Source organism: Tinamus guttatus, unplaced genomic scaffold (assembly GCF_059628265.1).
Source record: "Tinamus guttatus ecotype Peru unplaced genomic scaffold, ASM5962826v1 Tinamus_guttatus_pri_ptg000133l, whole genome shotgun sequence".
Classification (NCBI taxonomy): Eukaryota; Metazoa; Chordata; class Aves; order Tinamiformes; family Tinamidae; genus Tinamus; species Tinamus guttatus.
Window position 1 is genome coordinate 342,561 of NW_028288667.1, and position 11,979 is coordinate 354,539.

The following is an 11,979-nucleotide window of genomic DNA, read 5'->3' on the forward strand; positions in this document are numbered from 1 at the left end:
TTAAAAAAATAATAACTCAAGACAAAATAATACATTAAAACATCATCAATACAGAGACAGAAGAGAGAAAATGGAGACAATTCCACTCCAAATTCGCTGCTGATACAGGTCTGCAGAGTCTTCTTCAAGGCGGCCTTTTGCCTTCTTGCACAAGGTCTTTTCTCTTATTGATCTTAAAAGGGAGCTTCAAAGCCAACAGTGGAAATTGCATGTACCTCCCCACGGATGGGTCAAACTCTATAATCCCTGTTCTTAGGAAGGGAACTGATTAGCACACAGCCTATTCCAGCTGTCTTTCCAGACTTCCTGTGCACAGGCACGTGGAGAGCAGGGATAACAGTATTTATCCACCACAGAGTTGCTGTGAGAAATGCACTAAAGAGTGCCCGGACCATGGCCACAGCAACAAGAGCTACACCGGTACCCAAAATACAGCCTCGACCCCTGCTGCCAAGCACTGTGAACAGGACTATCAAAATCAACTTTGGTGAACGGAAGTTTTATGACAGTAAATGCTAGTCACTGTTTAGTTTTGCATAATACCAACTGCCAAGGTTCTTTTTTCCTGTTTAAAGAAGGGGCCAACACAAGTTGGCGTAAGGGACTGTAGAAGAACGACCCGATTTGCATCCTGTTGCTCAACACAGGAAGCAGCTGCAGAACCTGTCCCCACCTGCTGATGGTCCACATAAAGCAACACCCAAGCTGTGTATGCTGCGTGCTGGGGAAAAGAACCAGCAAACAGCAAGGTTTCCATTCTGGATTCAGTGATATGCCATAGTGGGCACAGAAATGGTGTGGTACTGTCTGTCCCATACAATCCATACCAACTTTCCTCACCTATGACGTGACCAGGAAGGATGATACAGCAAATTAGTAGGCAGAAGTCGGTTACTTATTGCATCAAGGCTCACTGTAATCCATGAATTTAATAAGGATATTACTATCATCAAGTAAAGATCTTCATCCCTCAGTCTGAATTCCCTCTCTTTCACTGAATTAAAGAACAAATTCTTCAAAATTTTCAAGATAAAGTGAAGCAGAAGTTTCAGCTACAGAAATGTAGTGCAAAGGTCAGTTTGGCACTGCAACATTATGGACAGACAAGAATTTATGGTAAACTCAGTTTAGCTTTGGAAAAAATATCCTATAATCGAACCAATATTGTCAAATGTATTGCATACTAGTGTAACTTCACAGTAATCAAAAATCAGACACCAAGGTTTCTATAGAAGCAGCAATCACAGATTGCAGTAAAGTATACTATCCAAGGAGAAAAAATTGCATTTTGGCAATTTCAGAGTCAAATGTTCCTTATGCTCTTCCGACAGTCATTTGTCAGATATTTTCCTCTTTAGAAGGTGCATGTGTTTTTCCTCAGTCCTCATGAGACTTCTCTGCTATGACTTTGCATTCATACTGAAAAACAGAAGTGGAGAGAAATACTTAGTAATGATAATTTACAAAACTAATGAAAAAGATCTCTACGAAGGGGAATTATCTACAAAGTGAGTAAGAACATAGCTCAGTTTATGCTCAGATGAGACTGGTCTCCCTAGGTCTGTGCACACCGTGGTGACTCCAACTTCCAGCTCCCTGAGCAGCAGAAACAGCAGTGCAGACATAGGGGTTAGCCTGACTTCTCCCCAAACACAGAGCTCTTCCTTAGCTCCTGGTATGGAAGGATGGAAAGCAACCACTAAGAATGCCCCAGGAGAGCGCAGTGACAGGCTGTGCTCTGAGGAGCAGCACTGATGTTCACTGCTTGGAGCACCAAGCCCTGACTGCAGCCTTCACCTCACTCCGCATCCACCGGTCAGCTGGCTGGTGCATCTTGAACGGAATGAAATGCAGATTAAAACGTTCATTACAGGCAGTCAAATTTCCCTTCCCAACTTACCATTGCCAGTTGCCTGCCAATATTGCCCATAGTTATTCCACCAGCAAAAAATATACATGGCAGCCAGGAACGAACATAAAGGAAATCTGGAGATGTGTATCTGGAAAAGAGCATGTGTTCTTGAGCTCAAACTGGTGCAACACATAAAAACAGACTACTCGAACCACAGTAGGCAAATTCATAAATTTAAGTATGAGGATGTTTGAGTTTAAAAAAAAAGCCATTTAAATACAGAAAATAACAAAGGAGGATTCCTATTGATTATAATCACATTTATTAAACTACCAAAAGCTTGTTATGTTGTTGGTAAGGTGGCAATTTACTGAGCTAAATAGCTCCCAGCTAACCACCTCACTCTTACAAACATGTAAAAGCTTTACCAACAGTCCAATTTATTTCACACTCCAAATTAAGTGGTGGCAGCTTTGGAAATCACATCAGATTCTACTCTTTCAATTACTGTGTATTTATGCAATAGTTTCAAGTGAGTATCATTTAACCTTGAAGTAAATACTTACTGATAAACTCCATTGTAGACCAGCAGTTGTGATACCAACGTAGCCAGGAAAGCAATTCCTATGCCAAGCCCAAAGCCACTCCGTGATCTATCAAATGTCCACCACAGCCCAATTGATAGGGCTGCTAATGTGAGAGACAACTGGATGTTGTTGGCAAAGTCCACTTTCTGTGTTGCTTGTTAAGGATAAGCTTGGAAATCAAATAAAGCAGTTTTCTTCACTCTGTCATTATTTTCCCATAAGATTACATGTCCCTTTCTAAAAAAACATTATGACACTAGACAATAGAGCTATCAGGTATAAGGAAATAAGACTTGTCAGCATTATGAGTGTAATGGGACACGGAAGACTTAAGAATTATTTCATGATTAGAATCTTAGCACTGTACAAAAGCAAAGGGACTACACACCTATCAAACAAAATACAAGAGTTTTAAACAAACAATGCACATTTTACTGTTCAGTGTAAGGACATGACATCCTCACCTGCTCCTTTAGTATACTGAGGCATTTCAACGAAAAGATTTATCAGAACCAACTGGTGGGAGACTTCCTTCCCTCCCTATTACTACTACCACTTAATACTAACATATATTTTGTATTTCTTTTGCAAAAATGCTACAGATCATATTTCAATAACAATACATTAAGACCAAATATGTAACCTTTTTTTACAGAAAACCTATTTGCTATTGACAATTTCATTAGATTACAGGATACAGCACTGGCATGATTTATACCCACAAAGACTGCTACACATCGCATTACACTGGACCATTCTCTCTTAAATTTGTGTGGTTCTCCCAGATGTCTGTCCATGCACGGGTACAATAACCCAATCACAGCTGTGGAAACATGAAAGAAAAAAGCCCCAAAAGTTAAAGCACTGGCAACATTTAGCTGGAATGAAGATGACCTAGATTTTTGACAATAATTGTAACTAGCAAAACAGATGTTGTTAGCATAAATGTAACTATAGAAAACACACACTGTAACAGAACAGGATTTTCGAGCACAATTTTGTTATTAAAAAGCTCTGTAAAACTCTCTTCAATCACAGCAGCAGTGACTTGGCAAAAATACCGAAACAGAGATAATCGGAACTGAGGGTGGAGGATCAGAGAGCTCTGCACCATGACACAATTTGCAGCCTACAGTTTAGTTCAAGAGCAGTAACAGGTTGCAGCCTGGCACTTTGGAAAATCCCACATATAAAGCACGCACATTAAGGTAATCACAAAACAAAAGCACCACAAGAAGGGGGCAGTATGATTTATATTGTCAATATTTTTGTCTTCTGTTGTTGTTAAGAGCAGTTTTCATTTGGATAATGATTTTCTTTCCTCACACAAGAGGGCAAGCCAAGAGTCCACAGAAGCTGCTGAATACACAAAGCAAATAGGACTTTCAACCCCAAGGAGGTATTATGCACTTTGAACATTTCTTGATAAATGGATTCTACACTGTAGATGCAGTAAAAAAGACTGCTGTGATCATAGCTGAGGAATAAACTGTTGCTTAGTTTTAAACTTGTGCTGCAGGAGCAAAGCAGAGACTGAGCAATCAGTCTGGAGTCTAATACCTTCAGCCTGGCACGCTGCTGGGAGATGGGTTACGGCAAGTGCTTTTTATTCTGCGAGACAGAAGTCTGATCTCCAGGATTTAGGAAATAAATCACCAGAAGGGAGAGGGAAAAAAATAGCAATTCTCTTGCCAAAGGCATTAGGCCAAACTGATGACTAATATTGGTGACAGATGAAAGGTCTTCTCAGAAAGCCACCTCGATCACCACTGATTACAAATATGCAAAATACCTTTATTCTATTCCTAATAACAAACCATGCCTCATTCCATCAAAATTATCAGGCCAGCAGAGGCAGAAAGACCCTGAAGGCTCTTCTGAGATGATGACAAGCCTAACATTTATGACTTCACTATTCACAGCTGCACATGTAATGTTATCAGGTGCTCTCAAAAGAGGATAAAGCCCAACCTAACCTGACTGTGAAAACGTTTAAGTGCTGCAAGTTGGGATTCTGTTGTTTCAACCCCCACAGAAACCTTGAAAAAGAAATATCAAGTCGTACTGTTAAAAGAGTGTGTGAACAGGGTTTTAACAGAATAGCATGGGTACTTTATTTATTTTCAATTTTTCACCCTTCTCACACTGTGTGGACATAACAACAGCTATTTTCCTAGTAATGACTACAGTCAGTTACAACCACATGCTAAGAGTCAGAGCACCCAAAGTCATTCCTACACAGAATGAGGAAGGAAAGCTGTTGAGCAGCTAAGTCCTGTCACAACTACGACAAATCAAACTATACATAAAAGATCAAACCTTTGCCATATTGTTTGTCCAGTCAACCAATTTTAAGTGTAAAAAAATACAGCCACTGCAGGACACAATCAATGAATAATCCACAATCTCAACAAAACAACAGAAAGAGGACTAAGATCTAGCAGATCAAGCAGATATGTAACTGTGACCATAACACGCAAATGCATTTCCACAGTACAAGACAGATTCAGAGAGCTAACTAAGGGGTTTCCTTTCAAATCAAGCTGCTCTATGATATCAGTGGTGTAATATTTCAACAAGATAGCTAAAAGAAAGTAACTAGATACTTGAAAAAAAGGTGTAAGTATTATAATTACCAAGACAGTGATGCCAAACTGAACCTAATTTACTGAAAATTTATTGAAAATAACCAGAAAAGTGATATTCTCAATTGTATTAAAGCCAATCTTCAGGAAGATGCTGCCTTTACTACTAAGGGTCATTAAAACAGAATCCTCCAGTATTAGCTGCTCCCTTAGTAAAATGTAAAATTGACCCATGTGATTGGTCATCTTCAGAGGCAAGCACAAAGCCGAAGAGCATTAGGCTTTTAACACAGAACATCTCTCCTGATAATAGATGAAGGAAGAGGGAAAGCATATTTCTTACCACCAACAGCAGACATCTCTTAAACTATGCTCAAAATCACACACAAAATCCTCAACTCCCTACAAGGTCATGGGAGAAAAGGAACACATTCACATCTTCCAATTTCATGCAGGAATTTACCTGAGGTGCCCAACTGCAAGCTGCATATTGGGCCTTATCTCCTCAAGATACAGTCAGATAAAGCTATACCTCAAACCAAACCAAACTGTTTGGACATGTGCCTGCAAATTTGTGCTTATATGAAGAGGTAAGGAGGAGACTTAGCTAGTAAAATAGGTAGTAAAAGGCAGTGTTACTGGAAGAGGAATTTACATTTGCCTTATCTTTACATTAACTTCTTCATAACTACCTTGCGAAGCTTTCACCTCCACACCAGGCATACTTGCATGGTTGAACTTACCTGATGCTGTGCCACAGCAAGGTGGCACCCACCAAGCTGAGGAGAAGATGCTCGTGATCACATCAGGGGGGAAGAGAGTAACATTTCTCTGTATCTGAAGCAAGTTTAATACTAATGCAAGGAATACGCCAATAAAAAACAGCACTACTCCACGAATTACCAAATTCATGCCATGACTGGTTACTGATGAAATGTATGGACCACACTTTTTTGGTAAGGTTGGCATTGCATCATTTTCTGCCATGACTTCTTATGTTCTCAGAGGCATCCAGCAGGCTGACTGAGGAGGATTCACTTGTAATCAGTACTTTGAGTCTCTTCAATTACGAGATAGCCAAACCCTGAAAAACAATAAAACAAGGCTGAAAAAAAGCAAATGTAAGTAATATTAAGCATATTTCTCTTACATAAACCACTGATTGGGTTATGGGTATTTTCTTTGGAATTTTCATAAGGTACAAATAGTCCTTGAGGAACAAAAACCTCATCAGAACCAACCACAGTTGCAAAAATGCCTTTAATGAAAAATACCAACTTTGCCTACTAGAAAACAGAGGAGAAAACATGTGACACGGGATAGCTTGGAATTTGAAACCACAGAAGAGTAAATAAAACTGATATCAGAAACAAGGGCTTGCCTCACAGTAATAATATATGTAGATTTAAGGCAACGAGATGACGTAATTCAGAAGCAAGTAAACATAGCCCTTAGTTCCAAGGTAGCCACTGAGGTTCACGAATCTTTCTTCTTTAAGAGAAGCCAGAAACCATTTCTCAACTGATAAGTGAAATCTGAGAAATGCTTTTCAGGGTGGAGTCAGCACTTCAGCATTCCCAAACTGAATCATTTTTTTGCCATCGCATTATGAGCAAATAATTACACAAACCAGAGGAAAAGTCTCAATACGGATAAATGCAAAGTAACATACATCTTGTGAAAATTGTCCTAGGTTACTACGAACTACGATTTCGATCAGGTACAAAAGAATCTGAATGCAAAGGGAAAAAGGAGCTCCACCTATGCATGTACCTGAGAGCTTCCTACAGGAGCAGCTCTGCATGCACCCTGTGCATGGCAGAGATCCAACCCTAGTCACTTCAAAAAAACAGAAATCCTGTCAGTCAGAAGTCTTGTTGTACACGGCTTCAGTGTCACACTCATGTGTAACACTCATTTTGACCGACAGCCTACCCACCTGGAACTCTGAAGAGAAAAAAATCACATTGTTTTTAAATCTGAAGCTGCCAACTGGTGGCAGCTTTGGTTAACTCTTACTTATGGGCACACAGAGAAAAGAGGATGCAATGGAGCACCCTTCCCCTCCTGCTCAGGCTTCAGCAGGTCTGAGGAAGCTCTCTGAAGGCAGAGGGGCAGCGGGAAGGAAGCAGAACCCTACAGCATATGCAGAGGAAACATCAAAAATGAGGTTAAATGCACCCAGGCTGGCTAAGACACTCAGCGGCCTCTTCCTGGGTCACTCGGAAATCCCCACCACTGGAAGGGCGCCAGGAGGCGAAACAAAAGCAAAAATTGTTCTCATCATGCACAGCTTCCCGCTGGCACTTCGGGGAGGCAGCGGGGTCCTCCGAAGGGCACAGGATCTTCTCCACACGGCTGCTTCAGAGCACTGCTTGTAATTGCGAACACATCCGGAGGGCAACCGCGGTGCCTGGCTCCCCGGCCAGCTCCCTGACTCACACCGAGCACTGCGACGTCTGCGTCGGAGGCGACGCTGGGAACGCAGCACGTTTCCCTCAAGCAAAATGGAGATGTTCCAGAGTTTTTTTTCCCTTTCTCTAGAAGGCGTGGTGGTAGAGCTTGCTAATATATTTAGCCTCCAGGAAAGAAAGCACAGAGTCACAACTAAATTACAGTTACAGCTGGGGATCTCCTCCGTCCTTTAGGGTTTTGCCCACCAGCTGATGACAGGGGTACTGAGAAGCTACAGGGAGTCTTTTAAATATACAGCATCAGAGGCTGTAGATCATCATCTATATGAACTTTAAAGCAATACTGGACTTAACAGGAGCTTTTAAACCGACTCTAGCCCCTGCACTGTTTCTACTGGAATAACCTCACTGCTCTAAAACATCACTGACCCAATGGTCAGAAGTCACCATTTAAATTCCAGCTCTTCCAACTCATCACCATGAGCTGAGACAGTCCTCTTCCCTCTCTATCACTGTTGGAGACAGCAGTTATACTCCTTCTTAGCCTTCACTTTCCTCAGAAAACAAGCTGAGCTCTTAATCTGACTCTCCATTTCCTTCATCACCCTAACAACTCTTGGTGCTTCCTGCAGTTTGAAGGCCACTTTTTCAAGCACGTCGACATATACGACTCCAGATTCAGTTCTCATGACCTTGCACAAGGAAATTCACACTTTTGCATCTCTCTTTAAATGACCTCTTCTCTTCTGCTGCACCCGAGAATCACCCTTGTTTTTTTGACTGTCACAAAGTGGTTGCTCACATTCTGTCATCCCAGTCTTTCTTCTTTCCTCTCAGTGAACTCCTTGTTCCTCTGCTTGTCTCCAACCCTGTATGTTGAGTTTCATCCCATCTGTATTATTCCAGCACCCAATGGCATTCAATTTTTCCCTAAGATATTTCAGTTGCTTTGGCCTTGAGAAGAGTTCCCAGGTTTGGATGATCAGCAAACATCATGACTTCAATTTATTTTGTGCGTCAAGGTCATCATTTGGAATATTAAACAAGACCAATCTTTGGGAAAATCTATTAATAACTTCCCTGCAGCCATGATTTCCCCATTTTAGACCATCTCTTGATATCTCTCCAACAAGCCTCTCCTTCTAGCAATTCTTCTAATTACAATGATCTCCAGCTTAATTAAAAATTCTCGACCGTCCCACATGGCACTACATAACATGTTCTATTGCTGTAAACATAGTCCAGATTTCTGCATCTTCTTTGGCTAGAAATGATGGTTATCCAATAAAAGTACAAATTTATTCTGTCATAAACCAGTTTTAATGTATAAAAGCAGCATTTACCCAACTTTTCATTTATTTAGTGTCAGTCAGCAAATATATGACACTTCATTGTGGAAAAAAAAATCAAAATACAACAGGGCTTTTCTCTCCTAGAAAACTGCTTATTCTTGTTTTAATACAACCTCTGCAGCTGCAAGTCATTCGAGACACTGTGGACACCAGCAACGGGCTTTTACTACAGCAGCCCTACGAGAACAAGGACGCCTTAGTGTGCGTTCAGCAACAAACATGTTTGTAACACGTCATGCCACGTCTTAAATTAGTAGTATCACTTCCAGCAGTGGTTTCTGTCCTGGCCTCTTGTCCTAAACATATGGCTCCTGTTTGTTTTATTGCAGTTTCTAAATTTCCTCTGCTGATTTGGCTCTGAGACCTTCTGATAGAACAAAAACTGCAGCATATGGCAAGGCAAGCACTGGCCAAAGCTAATATAAAGATTCTTAAGATTCCTTAGATAACCTGGTCTTGAGATCCTCAGGTAAGCAGAACACTCAAGTGTGGAAGGTATTTGCTATTGCCTCCTTTAAAGGAAATGGAAGCTGGCATTTCTGAGGAGGACATCAGCGTCCTGTGCTGGCCTGGGAGGCCATCGTGCATGCGGATCCCTGGCAGCCTCATCTTTTAACCGCTAGGTTTTATTTGGGGGTTCTTCCTGGGCAGGGACAGCTCCTGTTTTGAGCCAACGCTATTTCCGAGCCCTCTTCTCCGGGGGTGAACAGCCACCCTGCAAGGGTGCACCGAGCGCTCCAGCTGCGGAACCAGGACGACACCTCAGCTTGGCCGTCCCTGTGCTGTGACCCTCGGCTTCGCCGCCACTCCAGCGCCCCACAGAAGAGGGTTCTGACCCACCACACCATGCCTGGTCTTATGCAATAAGCAAAACAGCACGCTGACCCTTTCCAAAACACTGAGTCACATAAACAGCCCTTGGCGGAAGGTCCATCTGCCAGCACTCCCGGTGCCGGCCAGCAGCTCTCGGTGCCTGCGATCCCCCTCGCTTCACTCCTTACGCGGCTCAGACACGCGGCGAGGGGGTGGAGGTGTCGCGGGCAGGAAAACCAGAAATAAATAAAGCGGGGACAGAGCGGTTTATTGGAGCGCAGCAGAGGGCCCCGCGCCCAGCGCGTCCCCGCGGCGCCCGCCCAGCGGCAGAGCGGGCCGCGGCGCCGGCCCGGGCAGGGGCCGCGCTCCCCGCGGCCGCCAGGGCGCCCCCTCCTCCGCCCCGGCCCTCCCGCCGCCGCCGCCCCGGCACTCACTCGCCCTCCGCCATCTTCTGCCCGCCCGCGCCAGTCTCCGCCCCGCGCAGCCTCCGCAGCGCCCGGCGGCGCCGCGCGAGCAGGTGACGGGACGGGGGCGGCCGCGGGGCGGCTGCGCGCAAAGCGCGGCCTGGCCCTGCGGATCGCCCCCGGCTCGGCCCGGCCCGGCTCGGCTCGGCTCGGCCCGGCCCGGCTCGGCCCTGCCCTGTGGATCGCCCCGCTCCCCGTCCGGCCCGGCGCTCCCGGCCGGGACAGAGCGAGGCGAACGGGGCAGGGCGGGAGGCGCCGCCACGTACGGTCCTAACGGCTGCCCCGGTGCCGTTAGCCTTCCTGTTTCAAAATACATGGCATTTACCTTACCCCGCCTTCTGTCTCATTTTTATTTTTTAGTTTTTATTTAGTTCTTATTTTATCTTTTTTATTTTTATGTCATTATTTTTTATTTTGTTTATTTTTATTTATTTATTTTTTATTACTGTGTGGTGTTGTTGCCCTGTCATCACAGTAGGCTTAGCACAGCTGGGGCAGCTGCCCTTGTCTGCAGAGCTGAGGTCTGAAAATACAGAGGTGTCGGGAAAAGGGGGAAAAAGTTGGGAAAAAGCAGTGTCACCCACTGGACTGAACCACTGAGGAGCGCACAGGGCATGGGAAAAGCTGGGAATGCCTCTAAATGGGGAGCATTTCAAGGGGAAAAGCATAAAGAAGTGAAAATGTAAAATACATGTGTGTTAAAAATGCTTTTTTTTAAAGGCATGCTGGTTAAAAATGGTTGTAAAGAATAAATGAAATAGCACAAAATTCTGGAGGTTTCTGTGTAAACTGCATGGTGCTGTACTTTGGGATGCGGTTTGCTATCAAAATAAACATGCAGATAGTCTCTGTGTGCCTTGATTTTGCTTCCCGTTTAGTTGATTGTAGTTCTGTGCGGTTGTATAATAAATATTGCTGGCAAATTTCAGCAACAGAGACACATTTACTCCGAGGAGCCTCTGCCCAGCCCTCTCTTGTGAAAGTCTCTGCAGATTCAGGTGCTTCTGTGCTTAACTTTATTGATTAGGGTGAAGATGACACAGGTTGTTACTCCAGAAACCACATTTTCATCACCAGTTTGTGGCCTCCTGGAGAGAAGGTACAATATGAAGCACAAAACAGTTTACTTTAAACTTCCCTAACATGAACTAAGGGCATAGCAATAAAAAAGGACATTTTTGATATATATTTATGATTGCGGGGGTGCCTTAGGAGAATAATGTTATATTTGTGTTGCTGTTCTTCCACTAATTAACTTCTCATTCTACAGATACTAAATACAATTTATAAACAAAATTTGCAGGCGACATTCACTCAAGCATAGTGTATAATTGCAAAGATGTGCTACACCTTTCCCTATTGTGGCTTCCATTCGTAGTGCCAAAGTGGAGATCCCATTACATTTCCCAGAATAACGATGGGATAGCATGAAAATTGTTACTGCGCTGGTTATGGTGGCATCTCATGTGACAACTGTGTTTTCAGTGCGCTGACACAGATGTATGGTGAGAAGCAGTGTCACATAACATTTATAAATGCGCAGGGTGATATATGGGTCTGTGATAGACGTTTTAGGAACAGAAAAGGAAGGAATAGGCTTACAAGGGCTGGAACCCGTTGCTGCTTAGATGAGCAGTGAATAAACTTTACAATCATTGAAGTTTGGGTGTTTTTTTTTTTTTAACAGAAACCAATTTTTACCAAGTAGTTCCTACTAATATTTAACCTAACATAAATATTCGTAGTAAAGGGATATTAAAGTTATATAAGAGAAAATAAACAGCTAGGGCTGGCATAAGGCAGTCTCTAAGGCCCTTGTGACATTGCCAGTTTACACCAGCTAAAGATCCAGTCCTTGTATCCATCTGGTTATATCCATCCATCCTTGAGGATATAATTTTGTATTGAAAAA

General features: G+C 43.2%; 1 protein-coding gene across 2 annotated transcripts; it reads right to left on the reverse strand.

Annotated features, from left to right (window-relative positions):
* Positions 1 to 974: 974 nt before the first annotated feature.
* Positions 975 to 10,094, reverse strand: INSIG2 (insulin induced gene 2). Of its 2 annotated transcripts, XM_088521761.1 has the most exons (7): positions 10,038 to 10,094; positions 5,928 to 6,108; positions 5,768 to 5,861; positions 3,138 to 3,262; positions 2,419 to 2,585; positions 1,901 to 2,000; positions 975 to 1,419 (listed from the first exon to the last, which is right to left on the reverse strand). In XM_088521761.1, exons 2-7 carry the CDS (start codon positions 6,009 to 6,011, stop codon positions 1,378 to 1,380), a joined length of 612 nt encoding a protein of 203 aa, XP_088377887.1. In that variant the 5' UTR covers positions 6,012 to 6,108; positions 10,038 to 10,094; the 3' UTR covers positions 975 to 1,377. The 2 variants fall into 2 exon arrangements, with proteins under 2 accessions (XP_088377887.1, XP_088377886.1); XM_088521760.1 differs by having other exon boundaries at positions 5,768 to 6,108.
* Positions 10,095 to 11,979: the final 1,885 nt, after the last annotated feature.